This window comes from Aethina tumida, chromosome 5 (assembly GCF_024364675.1).
Source record: "Aethina tumida isolate Nest 87 chromosome 5, icAetTumi1.1, whole genome shotgun sequence".
Taxonomy (NCBI): Eukaryota; Metazoa; Arthropoda; class Insecta; order Coleoptera; family Nitidulidae; genus Aethina; species Aethina tumida.
Genome location: NC_065439.1, coordinates 22,168,383 through 22,195,690, shown reverse-complemented (window position 1 = coordinate 22,195,690; position 27,308 = coordinate 22,168,383). Strand labels below are relative to the sequence as shown.

Sequence of the window (27,308 nt, the reverse complement as noted above, 5' to 3'; positions counted from 1 at the left end):
TTCCACCATTTCGCCATTTTAACAGTATCTTAAACACGGGGAGGCATCCCCTAATCCAATTTAACGCTAACAAGTCTCTTATGCGAAGCCCCAAAATACTTGGCCGAAACTTCCATAACGTGTCCGTGAACTTCCCCCCGAACTATCCCATAAACTTCGCGCCCCATTCCAAAAAACCCCGAATTCCCGGCTAAAGACTACGGTCCCGGAACCGGAGTCCCGGTCCAAGGACCCCGTTCCTGAACGAATCGATTGGTCGCCGCCGGCCGCAACACGTGAACGGCGATCCCGATTCCGGTTCTTTCCGGACGGTGGGGCTGAGGGGTCGGTTTTCACTTTTTCCCCCGGATCAAAGCGAAATTAAGTGCGCCACAGATGCGTCTGCCTCATTTCGTCCGTTGCCGCGTATTTTTATCCCGACTCCCTCCCGGAATAATAATGGGGTGTAATGGACACGTGGAAAGTTGCGATTGCGATGATAAGTTTGTAATTAGTGTTTTGATTAACGACACGATTTGTCATCGTGGAGGGATTTTATTCGCATTTCTGAGGATAATGGATTTGTTTTAAACGTCCCATTCAAAACAGGCTCGGGTATTGATGCGACAATAAATTTCGCCCAAAGTTATAATTAGACTGTGGTTTCTTGATTTATGCGCGCCGAAATGAGAAATGCCACAATATGCCAAGTTTTACTCTAAACTTACATTTGTTCCGAAAGTTTATTCATAAATTTGTCCGATTTGAAAAGCCCGGACTCCCTTCTTATTTATTATTTAATTTTGCTATAATTAATCGTCCACATAAAAATGTGATTTGCCAGTTGAACGACAACATTCATTCATTAATTTTATAAATTGTGCCGGAATTAAATGAAATTAAAAACGACCTCATATTAAAGTCGTTTATATTTTTTATCGATTTCCCATCAATGTGTATGGCTCCGTACAAATTAGAAACAATGACCTCGACCGTGGGGGAAAAAGGGGAAAAACGGCGATAGCTAGACTTCGAACACGGCGTAATCTTTTCGGTCATATAGATAATGAAAAATAAATTACGTAATTGAATGGAAATCGGGGTCGGATTATACGGGCCGGCACGGCAGCACAGCGTGGATGCTGTAGAACCCCGGGCGAGATAAAGTTTCCACCCCAACATAAATTCGAACACCTTGTCTTGGTTTTACATAACCAGATATTTATGGTGCATATGCCGCGGATTATTCCCTCGTAATTTATTCGAATTATATCGAGTCGGTGTGGCGCACTTTAAATCTACGCATTCTGCATGGAAAATGTTTTGATATAATTTCAAACTTTCGCAGTATATAAAATAATGCAATGCATTAATATATTTTTTTATCAGATTTATTATTCTATTAAACCAATGAATAAAATATTTTTTTAATATACCTTCGTTTTTTTTATTTATTTAACGTTTTTATTTCAAAATTTAGAAATTTAATAAAATTATTTATTTGTTAATAAAAAATAATGATAATTAATGTTAAAATTTATTGATTATATATTTTATAAAACAGCATAATCAATATCTGAAAAAAATTACATTATTATTATTTTAAAATAGTTAAGTTATTAAGTTATTAATACATTTAAAATATTTGATTTGAAATTGAGAAATATCTAGTAAATTTCAATTTAGTTTTTGGTAAAATATTATTTAATTACAATTTATACGCCTTAATTATCCAAAATATAATATTAAAGCAAAAAAATTATAGTATAAATTTCATTTAAGTTTAGTCATATTATTGTTTAATGAGTTTTCTAAAAATTTAAAAAAGATTTACAAATGTAAAAATTTTTCTAAATTACAAAAATTTATAGTAGAGTTTTAAATTCAATTTTTGTTAAAATATTGTTAATTGAGAATTAAAAATTTTAAATATTCGGACGATAAACATAAAAATATAAATAAATAAAAATTCATCTAAATTACATCAAATTATTGTTTAGAGTATCTAAAAATCTAGGATTAATAACTTTTGAAGAATTATTAAGAGTTATTTAATCATTAAGAAAACTTTCCAAAATTATTAATTTTTTTTATAAATTATACAAATTTTTAGCAGATTTTAAATTGTATTTTTTCTTCAAAATATTTGATTTAATAATTTTATTTACCAAATTTTATATTAAAAAAATGATTTCAATGATTTTTTTTTCAAAATAATATTTAATGAGAAGTTAAAATTCTTAATTATCCATAATATTATAATAAAATAAAAATATTAAAATTAAAAATTTATCTAAATTTCATCAAATTATTCTTTAATGCGAATTTAAAAAGCTATGTTTAATAATTTTCGAAAAATTATTGAAAGTTAATAAGAAAACTTTCCAAAATTTTTAATATATATTTTTTTAAATTATATAAATTCTTAGTAGACATTTCATTTTTATATGTTTCTTTTAAAATATTATTATTATTATTAATGAGAATTTAAAAATCTTAATCATCCAAATCTCAATCAAATCAATATTAAAAGAATGATTTCAGAGATTTTTTTTTTCAAAATAATGTTTAATGAGAAGTTTCATCTAAATTTCATCAAAAAATTATTTAGAACGAATTTAAAAAAAAATTAAGAAAACTTTCCAAAATTTTTAATATTTTTTTTAAATTATATAAAATTCTAATAAAATTTCAATTTATATTTTTTCTTCACTATTATGACAATTTAAAAATCTTAATTATCCAAATCTTATATTAAAAGAATGATTTCAATGATTTTTTTTTCAAAATATCTATAAAATCTTAATTATCCAAAATATTATATTAAAAAAAAAATAGTAAATTTTGTTAGTTTATGGTAATGGTTTTTAAAAGTATGAGCATTTAAACATTTAAAAATAATAATTTTAAGAATTGAATTGCAGAAATTTCGTCGAAATTGCATTAAATTGTATTTAAAAATCAAAGATTAATAATTTCCTCAGAATTATTAAAAGTTATAAAGAAGGCTTTCAAAATATAAACATTTTTCAATATTATAAAAATTATTAGAAGAGTAGTTTATTGAGTATTTATTATTAATATATTAAAAATTGTTAAATTACAATTTTTCAAAAGTAAATATTTTAGGTTTTAACTGAATTTTTGTCAAAATAATATTTAATTAAAATTTAAATTATCTAAAATTTTTTTCATTATGATAAGTCAAAATAGATATTTGTATTTTACCAAATTAATATTTAGTGGAACTAAAGTAATTAAATTTATTTTTTTTAGAAAATTATTAAATCTAATTTTTAAAATGACAGTATTTTTTAACAATTAATGGTATTTTTGTGAATTATAATAAATAAATATTTTGTAAATTGGATTGTTTCCTAATTTTGTTAGAAAGTCACATATTTGAACAGAAAACTGGCTTTCCAAACATAATAATGAAAAAAAAAAACGTATATGGAGTTAGACCACCGAACATTCCTTTTATTTTAAATAATTATCCTATAAAAATTTACCCATCAAAACACATCTGCCACGATTGTACTTACAAACACGTCGAGAAAACCACTGAACTTACCTAAAACAAAAAACACAACATTAGTAAACCAGCTCATCATAAATCAGCCATTACCGAGGCTTCATCCAAACAAACATACACACAGACACCTCCCCTAAAAACAGATACAGGAATAAAAACAATATAACTTCCACAGCAACGTTTTTATTACACTAAACCATTTGCTGTCATAGTTCGGGCAACTTTTTCAACCACTTAAACTGTTTATTTACGACCACTTGTGCGATCTCGGCGTTCGCGTGTTTTTTTTTCTCGCTGGCCCCATATTATACGAAACCCACCCTGATCGATATCTGCACCAGATTCAACCGCGTGTGTTTTCCAAGTGTTTCGGCGCCCGTGAAATATAGGTGTGAAATAAATAAACCGGAAAAAGTGAACGCAACAAGAGCCGGCCGGCTTTAAATTCACCAACGGCCAAACTAATAAAGTGCGGCTCCGCCTGAATTATGGCGAGGCGTGCGCTACAGTGGGATAATCCGGGGTCGCAGGTGCCACACTTGAAGTTGGTCGCAGTGAATCGGTTAATTATCCCGTCAACGCCATGTAAATTCCATCCCGCCGTCCGTCACGGGCATTGCGACGGCGGATTTCCCCCGAGCAACGAACCCGGAAACGTCGCGTCTGAGGAGGAAAAAACGTCAGTTCTGCGGTGCGTTATGGGATTTGGCGGGTTCGCAGCAAGACGTTTATATTATCAACCGGTTTAAATTTTTTGGAAGGTCCGGAAGCACCGCCACTGCCTCATTGCCTACGGAATAATTCCCAGTCAAATCACGTCCGCAACGTATAGTAATTTTTTGGGTTTTCGTTTGCACCACGAACGTGTCGCACATGCATTTGCAGCCGTCGCGACGGCACAGTCCTGCACCCTCATTGCCTCCCCACCCTGTATACCTGTACGGAATGTGTGTTTGACGTTGAACGGCGGAGAGAAGGCACTAATTAGTGCCCGGAGTCCTTCAATGCAATGCAAATTTCGGTCGTTTGTGTCTGGCGCGTTGACATGTGCACCGACTTTGGACTTCCAAGCATCGAATCTGATGGGGATGTCGAATGCCCATTGTTCCCCGCTAATTATATCTTTGATGACATTAATTATCCTGTCTATTATAACATTATTAAAGTCTTTAACTAGCAGTATTTAAGAGGAATTTGTGATAAAATGAAAAATATCCTTTTAAAATTAAAAAAATTAATATTCCTTTAAATTTCACCAGGGATGGTAGGGACTAAATGTAGCAAATTAATTCAAAATCCTTAAATTCATTCATTACCCTCAGACACTTTGACTATTTCTATTGAAAAATCATTTGGCTATCCTTGTAATAACTCAGAAGTCCCACCCCAAAATATTGGGCAGTGTAATAAACCGTTAAGCCCGGAAAAGAAGGAAACCTCCCGCTATATTTATTACACGCCCACGTCCCACCGTTAAAGCCCACCTTCGACCGAACCATCTATCATTTTTTTATTGCCTACAACCCCCCCAAAGAATTAAATCTTTGTCATTATTAAATCGCACTTTATTGCCATCCCGTGTACGTCGGCCGTATTTTACTTTTCCAACGGTTACATCTTGCTCCGGGGCGGCGGGAAGGCGCCCGTTGCACCGCCGGAATAGTTCCGGATGCGGGACGGCTTTTACTGTCTTTGTTATTGCGCCCGTTTGATGGTTAATTCGGGCGATGCGTCGCGACGGCGAAGATCCCAAATTAATTATAAGTTCACGTTCGGCGTCGAGACGTCCCGGGGATTCGGTTAATTGGCCGTTTAGTTTCGTATTTTCCGGGAGGCGAACGTGTGATGATGGAGGTGTTTTTTAAATTGATAAAAACGTTACGAATAAAACGAACTATTTAAATTAGAAATTCATTTATAACTTCAGACATATTTGAAGCTGAAGCTGCTCAGATTTTATATGTTTAAACTATTATAAAGAAAATGAAAAATTTAAATGAAAACGCATTTTTAAGTATTGTAATTATGAATAAAATAAAATATAAATATTATGAAAATTCAACTGAAAATAATATAGTCCAGATTTTTTTATTTGATTATGAATTTATTTATTTATTTTTTTATTTAAAAATATTCATTTACGATCTATTAATTATTTAAACAATTAAATAGGTCTAAATTTTATAAATTATTGTGACGAAGACTCAATAAAACAATTAAATATTTGCTAACCATCAAAATTGTTAAACAAAAAATTAAAATTTTTCATATTTGAAGGAAATAATTATCGTGATACTAGAATTGACTTTTTTTTTAATATAAAAAAAATCTGAAATTATTAAACAATTGTTATATGAATGTGCAATAATAATAACTTTTGATTTTAATTATTTTTATTTGTTATGATCTTTTCTGCTTATGACAAAATATTTTGTATGAAAATATACACAATTTATCAAAATGAATTGTTTTAGTTTTTATAAATAGTAGAAATTTGGTTATATATATATATATATATATATATATATATATATATATATATATATATATATATATATATTTAAATTATAAAATAATTTATAAATTCATTTGAGATTGTCACATAAAAATGAAAAAGCATCAACAGTATATGTTGGACTCTGAACATTAATTTAAATTTATTTTTTAGTAAACAACATTGTATTACTGATTAATTAAAAAAAGGTAATTTTTTTCATTTTCTTTATTAGTATCAATAATAAAAGGATTTTTAAAACTTAGTAATAAAAATCTATTTCACAGAATTCTTACTAATTAATTCACCAAATTTTAAATAGTTAAAAGTAGTTGAAGACGTTGTAAACTTGAGCTTTTAACAATTTTTGATTTTAATTATTTTCATTTATTATGAATTTTTCTGTTTATGGCAAAATATTTTGTATGGAAATATATACAATTTATCAAAATGAATTGTTTTAGCTTTTATAAATAAGTTTGAAAATTTTGATAAATACGTATAGTAGAAATTTGATTATATACATTTTAAATTATAAAATAACATATAAATTCAGTCGAGATTGTCACATAAAAATGAAAAAGCAGCAACAGTATACGTTGGACTCTGAACATTAATTTAAATTTATTTTTTAGTAAACAACATTGTATTACTGATTAATTAAAAAAGGTATATTTTTTCATTTTCTTTATTAGTATCAATAATAAAAGGATTTTTAAAACTTAGTAATAAAAATCTATTTCACAAAATTCTTACTAATTAATTCACTAAATTTTAAATAGTTAAAAGTAGTTGAAGACGTTATAAACTTGAGCTTTTAACAATTTTTGATTTTAATTATATTAAATTATTATAACTTTTCTGTTTATGACAAAATATTTTGTATGAAAATATACACAATTTATCAAAATGAATTGTTTAGTTTTTATAAATAACTTTGAAAATTTTGATAAATACGTATAGTAGAAATTTGGTTATATACATTTTAAATTATAAAATAACATATAAATTCAGTTGAGATTGTCACATAAAAATGAAAAAGCAGCAACAGTATACGTTGGGCTCTGAACATTAATTTAAATTTATTTTTTAGTAAACAACATTATGTTACTGATTAATTAATAAAAAGGTATATTTTTTCATTTTCTTTATTAGTACCAATAATAAAAGTTGTTTTAAAACTAATTAAAATCTATTTCACACAATTCTTACTAATTAATTCACAAAATTTCAAATAGTTAAAAGTAGTTGAAGACGTCGTAAACTTGAGCTTTTAACAAATTAATCTCCTCGATTATTATTGTTAATCACCGTGCTAATCAAATTTAACGGTGCTTCATCAAACACCACGTTGCAGTCGCACAATTTATTAGAACAATGACCAAAATCATAAAACCGACAGTGGAATTAATTAAGGCAGGTGCGCCGCCAGTGGATTTAGCACCCGGAACACGAACTCGCCAACTCCCTTATGGACGGCATAACATTCTAAGCGACAATACCAACCGATCGGGAGATAAATCGCAACACCAATGCCGTACAATCCGGAAGAAATTTTATATTTTATCGTGTACGTCGGTGCATTTTCACTTTATTATTTTTCCATTTAAGCTCTTAAGTTGTCTAAGACATCGGATGATACGGGACGGGGGACACGGCAATCACATTAGCAGTCCCGTCGAATACGGACTGCAAAGCTCCTTACACGGAATTAAATTCCGGTTTTAAAATTTTCTATGGGACATTTTATGTCCTGATGTGTGGAATGTGCGAGTGAAATTGAGTTACTTCCAATTGCTTGGGCTTTTTACAATCGTACGGGACTAAAAAGGCGGATAACGTTGTTCCCTGTATTAACTGCACTAACTCTAAGAGGTTTATTTTCGAATGGATATTTTATATAAGCGTTTTTTGAATGTCAAATGATGTATGTCGCCATTATATCAGTTTTAAAATTCAATTAATCCCTCGACATGGAACGGACAAAACGTTGTCAACAAGAAATAAATCCGAATAAAACGTAAAACCCAGCCATTTTTAACGAATCGGACTAATGAAAATGTAGTTTTTTAATAGCCGGGGGCTTAACGTTTTCAATTTGTAATTAATTTCCCTATTTTAATCCGTCAAAAAGTCCGATGTAAAATTTTAAACACGTAAAATTTGTTCAAGCTAAGCGCACTAAAAAAACAACAAAAATATGCTCCACTGCAGCAAACACGTTCAAAAAAAAAACCACTCTTTCGTCCATTTAAAAAAAGGCTAAGTAAATAATTCAGCTAAATTTATAACAAAATTTCCGGTGGGCTCCGGGCCACGCGTTCAATAACGGAATATTTCAAATTAATGCTCCTCCCCCGCACTTCGATGTGCAAATGATTTACAAACCGCGTAACGCGACCGAGCTTCGCGTTCCGGTTTTTTCCGTACTTTTTTTTGTTTTATTCGCGTGCAAATTTCGAAACCGGGAACGCGACGTTAAAGTTCGCGTTACACGGAAACACACTCGATCCGGGAGGCAACGATCCCCGTGTTTTTGCGGTTCGATCGATTCGTTGTTCCGTATTAATAAAAAAAAAAAAAATAAATAAAGTAATAGTAATAAGAAAAAATTGCGTGGAAAACGGGCTAAAACCTGATAAAATTCGTGCCGTTTTGTGTGTTTGTTTTTTCGGGGGGCGTTGTTAATTAATTGTCGTGTGCGGAATGTCAAACGTGTGGAAACTCCTGTCCGTTTTTGGGCGCGATTGTGGTGATAAATTTATTAGCCGTTTTGTCGTCTGGGTGTTCGCAGGTGGGGTCCGTTTAAAAAAAATAAATAAATAAATAAGTAGAAACGCGTGGTTTGACTAAATATTAAAATGGATATTCCATGGCGTTTTCGAAATGAAAATGAATGGTCGGTTTCATGTCTGGCTACATTATAATTTACTTTTGTAAAGGATTCACGTGATATATGATTTAGTTTTTCGACTGTTGCTTAAAAAATTAAATTTTTAAAATTAATTTAATATGTTCTAATTTATTATTGTGGCTTTTAATATTTAATAAAATCTATGAAACTATGGAATTGTGGAAAAATTCTTAATTTTTTTTTAATTGAAATTTATTTTCTCTTGTTTCATCATTTTCTTTTATTAATGAGTTGAAACTAATTGCAATTATTGTCTAATGAAGTGTTTGCCAAATTAAAAAATATCAAAAGTATTAATATATACTAAAAGAAATGATAAAGTGGGGAAAAATTGCTAATTTTTGCTAATTAAAATTTATTTTCTCAGGTTTCATTATATAAAATTTTTATTTTTATTTAAATCAAATTTCACATGCTATTACAATATTAATTTTATCTTTTATTAATGTGTATTAATTAATTGTAATTATTGTGTAACAATTAATAGTTTGCCAAATTGAAAAATATCAAAACTATTAATATTTAATAAAAAAATAACCAACTATGCAAAAAATTGTTAATTTTGTTAATTAAAATTTATTTTCTCTTGTTTAATTATACAAAATTTCAATTTTTACATATATTAAGTGTCATATGTACTATTACAATATTAATTTAGCGTTTTATTAATGAGTTCTAATTAATTGTAATTTTTATGTAATGAAGTGTTTGCTAAATCAAAAAAAAATATATATATCAAAATTATTAATATTTAATAAAGGAAATAATAAAGTGTGGAAAAATTGTTAAGTCTCATATATTTAATTATTATTATTAATGAGTTCTAATTAATTGTAAATTTTATAATAATAAAGTGTTTGCCAAATTAAAAAAAAATATCAAAATTATTAATATTTAATAAAGGAAATGATAAAGTTTGGAAAAATTGTTAATTTTTGCTAATTAAAATTTATTTTCTCAGGTTTCATTATATAAAATTTTTATTTTATTTAAATCAAATCTCATACGTGATATTACAATATTAATTTTGTTTTTTATTAATGTATATTAATTAATTATAATTATTGTGTAATGATTAACTGTTTGCCAAATTGAAAAATATCAAAACTATGAATATTTAATAAAAAATAAGCAACTATGTAAAAAAATGTTAATTTTGTTAATTAAAATTTAATTTCTCTTGTTTAATTATACAAAATTTCAATTTTTACATATATTAAGACACGTATATACTATTGCAATATTTATTTAGCGTTTTATTAATGAGTTCTGATTAATTGTAATTTTTATGTAATGAAGTGTTTGCCAAATTAAAAAAAAATATCAAAATTATTAATATTTAATAAAGGAAATGATAAAGTGTGGAAAAATTGTTAATTTTTGCTAATCAAAATTTATTTTCAGGTTTCATTAAATAAAATTTTTATTTTTATTTAAATCAAATCTCATACATGATATTACAATATTAATTTTATTTTTTATTAATGTGTATTAATTAATTGTAATTATTGTGTTATTATTAACTGTTTGCCAAATTGAAAAATATCAAAACTATTAATGTTTAATAAAAAAATAACCAACTATGTAAAAAATTGTTAATTTTGTTAATTAAAATTTATTTTTTCTTGTTTAATTATACAAAATTTCAATTTTTACATATATTAAGTCTCATATATACTTACAATATTAATTTAGCGTTTTATTAATGAGTTCTAATTCATTGTAATTTTTATGTAATGAAGTGTTTTCCAAATTAAAAAAATATCAAAATTATTAATATTTAATAAAGGAAATGATAAAGTGTGGAAAAATTGTTATTTTTTGTTGATTAAAGTTTATTTTCTCAGGTTTCTTTATATAAAATTTCAATTTTTACTTAAATTAAGTCTCATACATACTATTACAATATTAATTGTCTTTTATAAATGAGTTTTAATTAATTTTTATATAATATGTGTGCCAAATTAAGAAATATCAAAATTATGACATAGTTCAAATCTTTTTTATATCTTGATAGATAATACAAATTTATTGAAAAAAGTATTTTTGATTGAATAATAAAATTTCTACAATTCAGAATACTGAGTAAATAAAATGATGACAATAATTTTATTCACATAAACTAATATTAATAAAAGTAATCGGGAACATTGATATGTAACCTTCATTTTACCCAGTTTTTCATCGTTTAAAACGTAGTTTTTCTGCTCAAATTTCGCGCCAAAAAAACCGGTAAACGTTTTTCAAGTAATTTCGAGAATTTGCTGGTCATATGTTAAAATTAACCTTTGTGCCTGTTTTGAATAATTTATACATTGCTGCGTTTAACTAGACGCCCAATTTCGTCAGCTAATCAAAATACTCACTCGGAGAAATAATCCTTGTCGTCCTTGATCTTGAAGGCCTCGAAAAACGGGGGTTCCAGCATCTTGATGGTTGCGCTGTCTTAAAGGCACGGCACTTGAAAATATTTAAGGGACCACGTGTGTCACGCGAGTACGGTTACAAATTTCTTGCGCGCCTGCGGCCACGGACAAAAGGATTCTGTTCGGCGTGGTCAATATGTCCGACCACGTAAGTTTTTTGGCAGTTTTTTTCCAGAAAAGTGATTTGCGTACTTCTGGTTTAAGTTTGTTTTTGTGTTTCAGCCTGTATATTTTGTCGGAATTGTAAAGAGGTGTCCAAGATAAAAGGACCTTTACTTTATGTGTATTATTTAAAATGGTAATATTTAATTTACATATAATTTAAACAGAAATATGCAAAAGAAATATTTTCGTTGAGAATATTTTCCCTGACACTAAATAAACTCTCCCGTTCTTTAATCATAAAGATATAAAACGTATTTATTTAAACGTATTTTTTGTAAGTGTTTTAACAAATGTTCAGGAAATATTTTGTTGTGCGTACTAAAGACCGTCGGTGACTGTACGCTAGACATCCAACTAAAATAACACCGTTAAAACACGTCAAACAGTTAAAACAAAAGGAAGCGAAACTTTAAAAGAGGTCAATTTTCCACCCCACACCACAGCACCGGGTGCCCGCGGCCAAGTCGCAGGATCCGCCGTACCTGCCGTGGCAAACGGCGACGGGCGACAATTCTTTATTCTCCGGCAGATAAACCGGGGCCGGGCAAAATAAAAGCAAGTTTGTTTTGCAAGTTTCGCGAAAGTTACGCCCGCAAAATACAAATTACATTAATCCTTATCGTCCTGCGACTTTTAGTGTAAACATTTTATGGGCGACGCCGCGCCGTTTCCCTTACCATCCGTCAGCCAGCGTTCGCCCCAAAACTGCAACGGGAAGACGGTTATAAGCGACGAGAAACGGCAATAAAAGTGTGAGCGGAAGTTTTTGCAGGCGCATTCGTCGTTGAATTATGCTTACAGTCAGCGTGACCACCCACTCATTGCCGTTTTATTGTGGGTTCACCGTGCCAAGAGGTCAAAAAATTCATTCATTTGCAAATTAATCTGTTCTCTAGGTTTGAATTAGCGGAGGTTTTACTATTTCATTCATTATTTCGTTCAGAAAATTACTCATCAATTAGTAGAGTTTTAGTATAGTATTCAAAATATCAGAAAGCTACTAAAACTTTCTAAAAAATTGTAATTTTTTAATCAAAAATTAACTATTTTACAAGTACTGATTATTTAATAAAATTCATCAATTTTATTCAGTTCAGAAAAGTACTAATTAATCAAATGCAATTCTACTATTTTATTAGATAATTTAAATATTAAAATTCGAAATAATCTGAAAAGTACTAATTAATTAGTAATATATATTATATACTATATACTACTAATTCAGTATTTATTTGAATGTCTAAATAAAATAGTAAAATTTTACAATACTTTTGATTACTATTGCATTCAGAATATTAGTAAAGTACTAATTATTTATGTAAAATTCTATTATTTCAACCAGAAAAAATACTATGGTAATAAATTAATAAAATTTTATAATTTTATTTAGTAGGTAAATCAAAAAACTACCGATAATTAGCAATTTATAGAAAGAATAGTAAAAATTAATTAGTAGAATTATACTATTTCAACAAGTTCAAAAAAGTACTAATTTTTGTACTTAGTAGTAAGTAATTTTTTCCACTATTTTATTCAGAATTTTGGAAAAATAAAAATTAAATAATAAAATTTGACTATTTCAATTAATAATTTTCACTGATTATTAGTAATATTCCACTATTTCATTAAAAAGTTCAGAAAAGAACTGATTAATTAGTAAAAATTTACTATTTCATTTAGTAATTCAAAAAATTACTGAATAAATACTAAACTTCAGAAAAGTACGAATTAATTAGTACAATTTGACCATTCTTCAGAAATTCAAAAGGATATTGATCTATTAATAAGATTCTAATATTTCATTCAACAGTTTATAAATTCTTTTAGTATTTAATAATCTATTGAGTAGTTAGTGAAATTCTACTATTTCACTCAGAAGTTCAGAAAATTACTAAAATTCTACTATATCAACTAAAAGCTAAAAAAATATGAAATAATTAGTAAATTTCTTCAATTTTATTCAGAAATTTAGAAAAGTAAAATTTGACTATTTAAACTTCAAAACTTACTGAATAATTAATAAACTACAGTTCAGAAAAGTACTGATTAACTAGTAAAATTCTACTGTTTCATAAAGAAGTTCAGAATATAATTTATAAATTAGTAAAATTTTACTATTTCATTTAGAAATTCAAGAAATTACTAAATAAAAGGTAAACTTTAGAAGTACGAATTAATTAATACAATTTGACCATTCTTCAGAAATTCAAAAGAATATTGATCTATTAATAAGATTCTAATATTATATTTAGCAGTTTATAAATTCTTTTAGTATTTAATAAAATATTGAGTAATTACTGAAATTCTACTATTTCACTCAGAAGTTCAGAAAATTACTAATCAATTAAAAGAAGAAGTTCAAAAAAGTAATAAATAATTACTAAAATTCTACTATTTTAACTAGTTAAAAAAATATGAAATAATTAGTAAATTTCTATAATTTTATTCATTTTAGAAAAGTAAAATTTGACTATTTAAACTTCAAAACTTACTGATGAATTAATAAACTACAGTTCAGAAAATAATTGATAAATTAGTAAAATTTTACTATTTCATTTAGTAATTCAAGAAACTACTGATTAATTAGTAAACTTCAGTTCAGGAAAGTATGAATTAATTAGTAAAATTTGTTTTTTAATTAACAAAATTCGACTACAGTTCAGAAAAGTACTGATTAACTACTAAAATTCTACTATTTCATAAAGAAGTTCAGAAAATATTTGACAAATTAGTAAAATTTTACTATTTCATTTAGTAATTCAAGGAACTACTGATTAATTATTAAACTTCAGTTCAGGAAAGCACAAATTAATTAGTAAAATTAATTTTTTAATTAACAAAATTCGACTACAGTTCAGAAAAGTATTGATTAACTAGTAAAATTCTACTATTTCATAAAGAAATTAAGAAAATAATTAATAAATTAGTAAAATTTTATTATTTCATTTAGTAATTTAAAAAACTACTGATTAATTAGTAAACTTCAGTTCTGGAAAGTACGAATTAATTAGTAAAATTCATTATTTAATTAATAAAATTCGATTAGAGTTAAGGAAAGTACTGATTAACTAGTAAAATTCTACAATTTCATAAGGAAGTTCAGAAAATAATTGATAAATTAGTAAAATTTTACTATTTCATTTAGTAATTCAAAAAACTACTGATTAATTAGTAAACTTCAGTTCTGGAAAGTACGAACTAATTAGTAAAATTCATTTTTTAATTAACAAAATTCAATTACAGTTAAGAAAAGTACTGATTAACTAGTAAAATTCTACTATTTCATAAAGAAGTTCAGAAAATAATTGAGAAATTAGTAAAATTTTACTACTTCATTTAGTAATTCAAGAAACTACTGATTAATTAGTAAACTTCAGTTCAGGAAAGTACGAATTAATTACTAAAATCCGTTTTTTAATTAATTTGTAAAGTTACTGATGAATGACTAGAACCAGTGTTTTTCAGACATTTGAAACAATTAAAAAAATTTGTGAGGTACTTTTATTGTTCTTTGAAGGAGTTCCTCCTTATCTAACGCATTATTTCTCTCATTCCATTCACACTGTACGACAGTTTTGACTCAAGAAACCAGTGAAAATTTAGCTGAGATTCATTTTAGATTCAAAGTACTACATAACAGATTTATGGCCGACCAAAATACTTTAATAACCGGACGAAAAACCAACGAAAAAATAAAATAAACTGACCCGCACACGGGACATAATAAGTGCCGGCCGGATATTACGAAAGTTTTCAATTCGAACACGGAATTCGCGTCACGGATCTTGTTTCCTTTAAGGTTAAACCGCCCGCCGTTATCCGCCGTGCAATCTTTTTTGTTTAACGTTTAACTCCCTAATGCGTATTAAATTATAAAACGAAATAAGCGGGGAGTTATGGGCCGCGACGCAACGTTCACCGAAAACGTGGAAACGTTTTTATTGCCCGTGCCGTACTTGTTAAAAATTTAATGTCCGTATAAAGGGGAAACGTGACGTGGATGTTGCCGTCTGATCAGTATGGATCGCAATTTTGCAAATCGATATTGTCTGTGTCCGAAAAACTGCGGCGTCCGCTCGGAGGATTATCTGGTTTATTTTATTTTATTTTTTTTTTAACGGAGTTCCAATTATACGCCCGCACGTTTAATTCTACGATCGGCAAGTCCATGAGTCTTGCCTAATTGGGAAGTTATTCGTGTTTTCTGTTTTTCAATGGCCGACATAAAGATGGACAAAGTTGTGTCGTTTGTCGTTTTAACGTTCGGATGAGGCTAATATGCAAATAAAAACTTGGAAAGTCCGGAACACGCCTTTGACTTCAATTTATTGAAAATGCAATATAAATGTTTACTGGCGATCGTAAATCAGATATTTACTGCGTATAATAAAACTGTAATTTCTGTTTTATTCCTGCTTATATTCAGTTGCTCTAATCTTTCTTTAGAAACGTATACCGTACTGCTTTTGTTGTTATTTCGAATATTATTCCAAATGATAAATTAAAAGGAGTTTTCCATTGGATGTAAAGTAAAGCTTTATATGCCAGGAAATAATTGAGTTTTTAAATCTAGCGAGTCTCGAAGAAACTTTAATATAAAAATGTTTAATATAAGATTTTTAAAGGACGTCATTTAAATATTATTATAGCTTTTATGAGATATAATTTAAAACTTCATCTTCATTTAATTAATGAATATTTTTAACATGGCTTATTTTTATATGATATAAGATTGAAAGGTAAATTAAAAATGATCTAAATTTTAATACTGTATTTATATATTTTTTAAAAACACGAACAAAATGAAGTTCATAAAATTCTACACAAAGAAAATAATTCTTAAAAATTTATAACAATATAATATAAGGAATTCTTATATCTTTGAAAGATTAATAATAATAAAGTAATATAGTAAAATACCAATCCTCAACAATTTAACAATGTAGTTTTATCATATTTTCTTACAATTTTATAGAATTATTTATTAATATTATTATTAATAAATAATAACTATTATTATTAATCTTCTAATCTTTTAAAGACTGAAAACATAACAATTTCTTTAAAAATTTTATTTTGAGAATATTTTAAAAAACAATTAAAATTTTAATTTCTCAAAATAGATTCAATTTTTGATTTTTTTAAAATTAAGTTTACACTATAAAATTAAAATTACAATATTAAATATAAATCACTCATAAAAAACATTTTTTTAATATGAATATATATTTAAAATGAAATTTTTTTATGTTTTTAAAAAATATGTAATATAAAGTATTTAATATAACAAACTACGGTAACTTTTTAAATTAAAATGACAATATTAAATATATGGAAAAAATTTGTTAAAATCATTTTATTCTTAAAAAATTAAGATTCTATATTTTTTATATTCTTTGCATTTTTAAAAAATATTTGATATCGTAAATTATTTAATATAATAAGATAAAAATTGTAGTTCATTAACAATTGTTTCGTTATAATATTTTTTTAAATATATTTTTAATATTTAATAATTCAATTTCTAAAATAAAGGAAGAACATTTTTTCGTTCAAATTTAAAAATTAAATTAATAAAACTATTATTATTAACAAATAATAACTCTTTATTGAAGACATCTAGTCTTTTAAAGACTGAAAACATAACAATTTCTTTAAAAATTAAGTAGATTCAAGAAAATATTAAAATTGACCAAATATTATTTTAAGAATATTTTAAAAAACAATTAAGATTTTTATTTCTCAAAATAGATTCAATTTCTGTTTTTTTTTTTTAATTAAGTTTATATTATGAAATTAAAATTACAGTATTAAATAAAAATCACTCATAAAAAACATTTTTTTAATACGAATATACATTTAAAATGAAATTTTTTTGTTTTTAAAAAATATGTGATATAAAGTATTTAATATAATAAACTATGGTAGCTTTTTAAATTAAAATGACAATATTAAATATATGGAAAAATTTGTTAAAATCATTTTATTTTTAAAAAATTAAGATTCTATATTTTTTATATTCTTGCCATTTTTAAAAAATATTTGATATCTCAAACTATTTAATATAATAAGATAAAATTTTTAGTTTGTTAACAGTAGTTTCGTTAATAATATTTTTTTAAATATATTTTTAATAGTTAATAATTCAATTTCTAAAATAAAGAAAGAACATTTTTTCGTTCAAATTAAAAAATTAAATTAATATTATTAATATTAAAATTGACAAAATATTATTTTGAGAATATTTTAAAAAACAATTAAAATTTTAATTTCTCAAAATAGATTTAATTTTTGTTTTTTTTTTTTTAATTAAGTTTATACTATGAAATTAAAATTACAGTATTAAATATAAATCACTCACACCAATATTTTTTTAATATATATATTTAATATAATAAGATAAAATTTTTAGATCCTTAACAACAGTTTGGTTAATTATATATTTTTTCAATCTACTTTTAATATTTAATAATTTAATTTCTAAAATAAAGGAAGAACATTTTTTCAATCAAATTAAAAAAATTATAAAATATCATTTATAGTTTATTTCAATTCGGTTATATGTTTGTTGTAAAGAAAAGAAAAACACTTTTGATTGAGACGTTAAAATCTCGGTGGCCACTCGAGAGAATGGGATAATGGACATTTCTGGACCAGAGCAACTTCAATGTCTTCAACTTAATTCCCGTTGAATAAAAGTGCTTGAGGAAAACTCCTCGGCGTCTTCGCAATAGTTATTGAAGTGGCTTTTCCCGTAATTACACCGCGTACCAAAAGGAACATTCCTCCGCTGTTCGAATTGTGGGGGGATTGCTATTAATTTTTCAATGCGAAATCCAGGTCACATATTCTCGAAACGTCGAACTTTCGACGTTCGCCAACTAAATCAAAAGAAAACCCAATGGGGAGTAATTTTATACGTAGCGACAAGCTTTAAACTCCGAAATATCCATTCGGCTTAAGTTCATGGACCCTAAAACGTTCACTAATGCAATTGAGGTTTTATGCAAATGTCGCATTAAAATATGAAATGCTTCATTATCGTTTTACGCGGAGTTTCCGTCTCAAGACAATTATTGATACATTTCCGCGGGTTTACTGCAAAAACTTTGGTCGGGAATGAGGAATTAACTGGAATTATCGTCAGCCATTCCCACGTTTACTCGAACTATTGTCAGTCCAAATTTTAGATAACTTTCAGACGTACATGGATTATTATATTAAGATATCGTCGCCCATTTCATCATGTTAACTGGAGAGTTTTTGCCAAAGAACAAAGCATCAAAGCCACGAAATGGTTTAATAAATGCGAAAATAGTAATTCGAAGTTGGCTCCTGGAAATTTCAAAATTAATTCTAGGGACCGGTCTCATCAAACGTTGCAACCAAAGAGCGACCAATCCCAATTAACTTTTTCGATAGCAATCACACAAATCCACACAAAAAAACACCTGTTGTTAATTTCACTGATGCACTTCCACCCGAATCATCCGTTTAATTTCGACGTTGCGCGACAAAAACGAAATTGCATCGGTGCAACGAGGCGATGTGGAGGCGAGGTCGCGTTCTGAGGAGTAACAACCAGTGTTCGTAGGTGCATAAATCGAATTTGCGGATGTAATTTCGATTATTTTCATTTTGATTTGCGTCACGGCGTCGCTCCTAGACACAAAGTGTTCGCGAATTGTTTCGAGTTGCGGAAACGTTGGAGTCTAAATGAGCCTCTCTGCTTTTGGCACGAATGTAGAAAATTGAAACAGACCGTTTAATTTAGTGACTGATTGTGACAAACTGAATATACGTCGATCCTGGTTTAGGTGGAATTGTTTTTGGTTAGTTTTCACCTCGTTATACAACAATAGTAAACGATACTGAGGGCAAAACTAATATCAGAGTTACGTATCAAAGAGGGATTTATTGATAAAATTTAGACGACCCCATACAGCCAATGTTGTCCGAAATTAACTTGCTGACGTTGGGATTGATGCTACGACCTGGACAGCTTGTAGTCCAGACCTTAACCCAATAGAACATCTAGGACATTCTTAGAAAACATTTAAGGGACCATCCTGAACGTCCGAATAACTAAGAGGATGGGTGTCTTTTATTCGAAATTTGGGTGAATTTGGTCCAAAATGAAATTCGAACCCCAATTTTGAGTATGGACAGAAGATGTGAGGCTGCTATTCATAGTAATACATCGTTCAATAAGTCCCGAAACTAACTCAGATATGGTACTAGTAGTACCAAACTGGCCACGTATCCCTAGAGTACGAACCTTTACATGAAACATGTAAAAATTTCACGTCGATCGGACCACAAACAGCAGAGTTATCGAGGTTAGAGTAAAGTCACTTTGTAATTTGTTTGAAAAATGGAAAAAAGCGAGTTTCGCGTGTTGATAAAACATTGTTTTTTAATGGGTAAAAACACCGTAGAAGTCCAGCAATGGCTTGAAAAACATTACCCGGACTCCTGTCCATCCAAACCAACGATTTGTGGGTGATATGCTGAGTTTAAACGTGGTCGTACGGACACAAACAATGCGGAACGTTCAGGTAGGCCATTGGAAGCCGTTACACCGGAAAATATGAGTGAAATGTTAAAAATCATAATGAAAAATCGCAAAATGAAAGTCCGTGAGATTGCAGAAATGACACAGATATCATCTGGAAGCGTATTTACAACCCTTCATGAAAAATTGAGAATGAAAAAGGTTTTTTCCAAGTGGGTGCCGCGACTGCTTTCAGTGGAACCAAACAGCAAGTCACAAGTCCATGAAAACAAAGGCAAAATTGAACGACTTGGGCTTTGATTTGCTTCCCCACCCCCCATATATGCCAGATTTAGCCCCCAGCGACTACTGGCTCTTTGCTGGTCTCATAAAATGCTCCAGGGGAAAAAATTTGGCTTGAATGAGGAGGTCATTGCCGAAACTGAATCCTATTTTGAAGCAAAAGACAAATTTATAAACATGGTATAGAAATGTTGGAAATGCGTTGGAACGATTGTATCACTGTATATTGATGAATAAACATGATTTTTGAAAAAAAAAAAATGTTGTTTTCGTTGTTAGTCTCGGGACTTATTGAACGATGTGTTAGAGATGAAAATACACCACAAATATTTATTTTTTAATAACATCAAATCTTGTTAATTTTTTATTTTTTTAGAAAAACAATATCTTTTAAAATTTTTTGTAACAATTATAAATAAAAACCTATTTTTAAATAACTGTACAAAGAGTGTATACGTTTATTATTCCTGTTTTCAGAAAATAATAATAATGATCGTGAGGTTATTTATGGTTATGTTATTTGGTTTCTTAGTGGTTAATGTACGGATGAAATGTGTTAAAAGAAGTCTGCCTCATCGACGATACTCACCAAACCTTTCGCCAATTAATTATCACTTTTCTACAACTTCCTACACGAGAAATGGTTTAAAAATCAAAACGCCTTCAGCTTTTCGTCGCTTCCAGAACTCCGAGGTTCTATTTCACCGGTATAAATAAGGTTGTTTCTCATTGGAAAAAATGTGTTTACTTAAATGGTTCTAGTTTGGATTAAGTAAAGTTTTGAACAAGCTGAGAATTGTTTACTTTTTGACAACCAGGCAAGTATCCGGAGGCATCTATTGATGAAATTCCTCTATAAAGATGTAAACATTAAATAACCCAAAATTTAACATATTTGGAAACAACTTGTTTATTTTGGGAATAACAGACACGAGTCGAGTTCCCACGTAACTCGGGATTATTTTATTAAAAGTCAACGCCGACGGTTGTTTTGTCCCCAGCCCCCCAATCGCAGACATCGTTATTTAAAAACGGCGTCGCGAATAAATCGAATAACCGATTCCCGGACCGAAAATCGTACGAGAGCACATTTTTTCACTCCACGTTCCCAATTTGTTTGATTGATGGTCGGTGCGAACGTGAGATTTTAGCTATACGATGCGGCCCCAATTTCGGGCTGCGCCGCGAGGCAACGGGAACCTGTTGAGTTTTAATCGGCGACGTGGGACGGGAACGGGCAAAATCCTCGCACACCACTGGAAACACACGTCACGACGCCGGGATTAAATTACGAAAACCGCCATATTTTAAAACGTGTACACGAAAAATACAAAATGAAAAACTCGTCGGTCTCTGGTGCGGGGGGTGAACGGACCGCGTGTCTGTTGGTTTTTCTTGTCAGTTCGCCATAACGTGTTACCGGTTTTAATGAGTGGGGAAAGCTTTATCGGCGGCGTTAGTAAAAACTTAATGGCCGGTCAAGATACAATTTCCAGAAAGAAACACGCGAAGCGGCCACGCTAAATAAATGATTTATTACGTGCTTTTTACGTACAGTCCAACAATAATAATAATACTTAATAATTAAGTGCATATTTTAATTATTTGATCGTTAGGAAACCTTTTGCTTGACTATCTTCGCTTCGGCTTTCGGTTCGTTTATTTGTCGACTGAGTTTCTTTGAGACCGGGCTTCAATTAGCCGAGATCAAAACAAGTAATTAATTAAGATGAATCGATGAATTTTATTAGAGGCCTCTTCAGAAATAATTTGAAGTTAATTAAAAATAAGGCTCAGCTTTATTAAAAAGTAAAAAAGTAAGATATTGTGAGGATGTAAAACTTTTTACATTTAAACAGTTTTATCTAAAAACGTTTTGTATGTTTTTTTTCGTTCGAGCTTTGTGTAATAAAATACGAGACAAAGCTTTGCAAATTTTTTCATTCCACACTCAAATGGAATTCATTAAATTCAATATGTAAAAATATGAAATACGCCAACAAATGGTCAATTATGCTTCAATCAATCTCACATATCAATGTGTTTCCATGGCAGTTTCATATTTTTATTCTATATGGGAATTGTGAAATGAAATAAAAGGAAACAATAAATTCGATATGTTATAAATATTAATCACTGGAATAAATTTTAAACGGCATGATATTTGATTTTTAAAATTATTAAAAATATATAGAATTTTTACAATATATCTACAGAAAAAATGTAACTGAATGTGGGTCAACAAATTGTGATAAAATCGGAAAAAAACTAAGAACAATGAGAAATTTTTCATGAAAATATTTGAACAAGTTAAATAATAATTATTTTAGAAGATTCCTAAAATATTCACATTTGTAAAACACGTTTATATTTCCGAATTTATTTTACATGGATATTTAGTTTTTAATGATGAATGACAAAATATCACCAAAATCGGGATAAACTGTCAATATTCACATATTTTAATCAAAACTATTATGATAAATTTAATAATAATTATTAAAATGTCACCAAAATCGAGAAAAACTGTCAATATTCAGAAATTTTAAACAAAAATATTAATCCTATAGAACATCTCGGACATTCTTAAAAGACATTTAAAGGACCATCCTGAACGTCCGAATAACTTAGAGGATGTTGGGTGTCTTTTATTCGAAATTTGGGTGAATTTGGTCCAAAATGAAATTCGAACCCAAATTTTGAAGAAGATGTGAGGCTGCCATTCATAGTAGAAGTAAAAATACACCACAAATTTTTATCTTTTATAAACATTAAAACTTGTTAATTTTTAATTTTTTTAGAAAAACAATATTTTTTTAAATTTTTTGTAACTATTATATATGAAAACCAATTTTTAAATGACTGTACAAAGAGTGTATACGTTTATTATTTTACATGGATATTTAGTTTTTAATGATGAATGACGAAATATTACCAAAATCGGGATAAACTGTCAATGTTCACATATTTTAAATAAAACTATTATGATAAGTTTAATAATAATTATTAAAATGTCACCAAAATCGAGAAAAACTGTTAATATTCAGAAATTTTAATCAAAAATATTAATTAAACAGAACTTCTGGGACATTCTTAGAAGACATTTAAGGGACCATCCTGAACGTCCGAATAACTTAGTGGATGATGGGTGTCTTTTATTCAAAATTTGGGTGAATTTGGTCCAAAATGAAATTCGAATCCAAATTTTGAGTATGGACAGAAGATGTGAGGCTGCCATTCATAGTAGAGGTGAAAATACACCACAAATATTTATTTTTTATAAACATCAAATCTTGTTAATTTTTAATTTTTTTAGAAAAACAATATCTTTTAAAATTTTTTGTAATAATTAAATGACTGTACGAAGAGTGTATACATTTATTATCTTACAAGGATATTTAGTTTTTAATGATGAATGACAAAATATCACCAAAATCGAGATAAACTGTCATTATTCATTTATTTTAATCAAAATTATTATGATAAGTTTTATAATAATTATTAAAATGTCACCAAAATCTAGAAAAACTGTCAATATTCAGAAATTTTAATCAAAAATATTATGACAAAAATATTATTACAAATTCTATAATAATTATAGTATATGTGTTATCGTTTTTAGAAAAAATAATTAAGGATCTCTATAATAAATATCACTTGGAAGACCATTGAATTTATTGAATTAATAAAAAAATACAATATTAAAAAATATAATTGAAAGTGGGGCACAAAATATCACCAAAATCTTGATACATTTTTAAGTTTAATAATTATTATTATACAATATTTATGGTATCATGTGAGATAAAATTAAATAAACTAATACTATTAAAAATGTCTTTGTTATGTTTAATGCCATGGAATGTAATTAATTAATTTAAATTGTATAAAATGATCCACTTTACGCAGTAACAAATTTAAGCTGTTTAAAATATTAGATGCAGTTGATAGCTTGATTATTATTGATCTTAGGTCGCTTTGAAGACTTGCCAATTTTATACTTATGACACATATTTAAGTTATGTGCACTTACCCCAAAGTTATTTGCGGTAATTCCACGTTTCAACTACAAACTCCAATGGAAAATTCAAAATGTGATTAACAATAATTTTGCACGGCCGTGTCCAATTAACCAATTAATTAATGACGCGCAAACGGGACAACCCATTATTAAAATTTTATTAACTTTATCAGTTGAATATTTCGCATAGTTTATGGGAGTGGCGTTATGGGTTAAAAATAACTCCGCAGTTGTAAATCAGGGCGAGTGTGTGTGTGTCTCACCCGGCACGGTTTAAGAGGTAGTGTACTTTATTGCGGGGGAGGTCGTCGAAAGCATCGACGTAGTTTCGCAGGCCTATCACGTATTTTACTAGCAAAAGCCGAGAATGAATTTTTAAGCCCATTATTTTCGGGCCCCGTGGTACGAACAACGACACATCCCTCATTAGTGTTAAACGTGATATTTTTTATCCCCCGATTTCGACTGCGGAAGGGGAATTAAAAACGTTTATTGTTCTTGCGAACGAGGAATTTGTCTCGGTCGGTTCAAATTGGGCTGTTTATCATATCCCGGGTTAATAACGACCGTCAAAGAAATCTACGATTCGGTTAATTTCATCGGCCGGATGTATCGGTGCGGGAACTTCACAAAGTTTCAGATTAATGAACAAATAATCCCGCAAACTTCTAGTAAACCAAACAACAAAACTTTAACGGCCCGCTTTTTATTTATTTCCAACCGAAAGGGAAGCGGGCAGGAAAAAACGATGCGAAAAAGCACTAAGGTTTTATTGAAGCCGGCGAAAAAGTTTAATTGCCAGATAGGACCGGTTGTTGTTGTTTTCCTGGCCGGGCGTCGTTTGGAGGACGCGGATGTACGATGCGACCATATGCGGGACTTATGGGAAGCCTGGGGGACGTCGCGACGCCCACAGCGTCCATTTCCTTGGCACTCGTGTCAAACTAATTCCGCAAGTCGTACATTTTATGGCCAATTTTTATGTTGGTCGTTTGGATAAATTGATGTTCGTCGGCGTATCGAATTTTAATGGAGTCAAAATATTATTTATATCGAGGTTTTTCAATTTCAAATGTAGCTCTGTATAACTGATTTAATCGTAATATTCCAGTACAACTTTGACCCATTTTATTCCATCATAAAATCGTTAGTTCATTTTGCACATTGATATGTAGGTGATATTTTGATTTTAGTTTAATTTCCATCTTGTCAAATTCCCCTCTGAATGAGTTTAGTCTAATTTTGCTTTTGTTTATTGGGTACACTTTGAAAATATATTCTAAATTTACAGCACCTGAAATATATGTCTGAATGAGTGGCTATACTGTGATGCTCTTAGTTTAGTCTCATTTTGTTTTTGTTTTTCAGATCCAATTTGAAAGTATTTATTCAGATTTTAATAAAATTAATTTCAAATTAAATATTAATAATTAATTGTTGATTGATTGTATTACTTGATGTTATTTAATATTTTTACATTTATTTTGTCAATCAGTTTAGTTTAACATTATTAAAATTGAAACATGGTCAGTTGCAGAATTATATTTCGTATGATTTTGAGATTATACATATTAATTAATTTTATTTCCTGGATATTCATATACATTAATTAAAAACGACAATTACACGTCCTCTGCAGGAATAATATAAAATATAACCGGGAGCTCCAGTTTAAATAACGTACAATTTTAATTACATTTTACAAATATCATTTACCTGACGACATTGGGGCGTAATAAAGGCGACTCCCACACATAAACCCCCAAACGTATCACGACCCAAAACTTATGAATTCTCGTTAAAAGTTGGCTTTACAAAAAAAAAAACACCCGAACTTTTCCGTTTTTCATTATTTCCCCTCCAGTTTTTACGTATATTTTTAATTTGGACGCCGCAAAAAAAAAAGGAGCTCACCCCCTACTAAATAAGCGGGGCGAAAACACACGGCCGTGGTGCAAAAAAAAAAGTCAATTCCACTCAAACATAAATTCTAATTTTGCAACTCGGCGTAAGGCTTAATTTCAATTTACGATATCCCTCTCGGTTATATTCCGAATGGGAATGTGTCGCGGAAAAGTCACGGAATTTAAACGGCACCGAGACGATAGATTCCCCACGCGAATATGGTTGGCGAGGGGGGCCACATTAAAAATGCATGCTCACTTTATTTACCGGTTCCTCTTCTCTTCATCGATCCACGTGTCGAAGTTGTGCCGCAGCCAAAAGCGGAATGTTTTTAATCCTGCTGGAGTATAAGTAAAACCGCTTCGGTTACGCACAAAGTGTTGTGTTTACTGCAATTTTTTGTCATAAATATTTGTTACAATTGAGCACAAAACAAAATGGAGTTTTTTGTTCTAAATAAATAGTGTTTATTCTATTAATTTGTGATAATTATGTGCTTCATTAAAATGTTTTGAAGTAATATAAAGTTTAATCCCTACGACCGAGAAAATATTTCTACCCATCCAAAGAATAATGAAAAATTAAGGTTTTATTAAAAATGAGCAAATTCCTGTTAATCATCCAGATAACTTTGTAATTTCAACATTGCACTGAGAACCATTGTGGAATAATGAACTGGATAAGTGCAACCGTTCGCATTTTTGTTTAGTTCATTAAAACGTGGTGAATAGAAATGTCATTATAACTCTTAGTTAAGTAAAACCCTGTGGATTCATTCAAATGCAACAGGAATGCAAAACACAATTAAATGTTTTATTTATTTAGTCCATTTACAACCATAATGAAGTAATAATTTGCTACTTCAGCTATAGTTTAGTCTAAAGATCTGGTTCAAGAACTGTTTAAATACGACCACGAGTGGGTGTTGTTTCTCGTTTCTGCAGGAAAAATAAATTTTAATGATCAACTTGAATACGTATGAGGTACTTCACGCAAATTTATTATATGTGTACGCCTACAATGAGTATCGTGAGAAAAATACACGTTTTGGAGCCTTTTTTCTGGTGCATCT

The 27,308-nt window shown here is 29.0% G+C and overlaps 1 protein-coding gene across 5 annotated transcripts in view; it reads right to left on the bottom strand.

Moving 5' to 3' along the window:
- LOC109600431 (CUGBP Elav-like family member 2) overlaps positions 1-27,308 on the bottom strand; it is a 372,127-nt gene that overhangs the window by 129,322 nt on the left and 215,497 nt on the right. Inside the window, exon 1 of one of the 5 annotated variants that reach the window (XM_049967990.1) lies at positions 11,289-11,467. The exons of the other annotated variants lie outside the window; for them this stretch is intronic. Within the exon in view, the coding sequence (XP_049823947.1) occupies positions 11,289-11,350 (62 nt within the window). The 5' untranslated portion in view covers positions 11,351-11,467. Of the gene's footprint in view, positions 1-11,288; positions 11,468-27,308 lie in introns of those variants that run through there. 5 annotated transcript variants of the gene reach the window in all.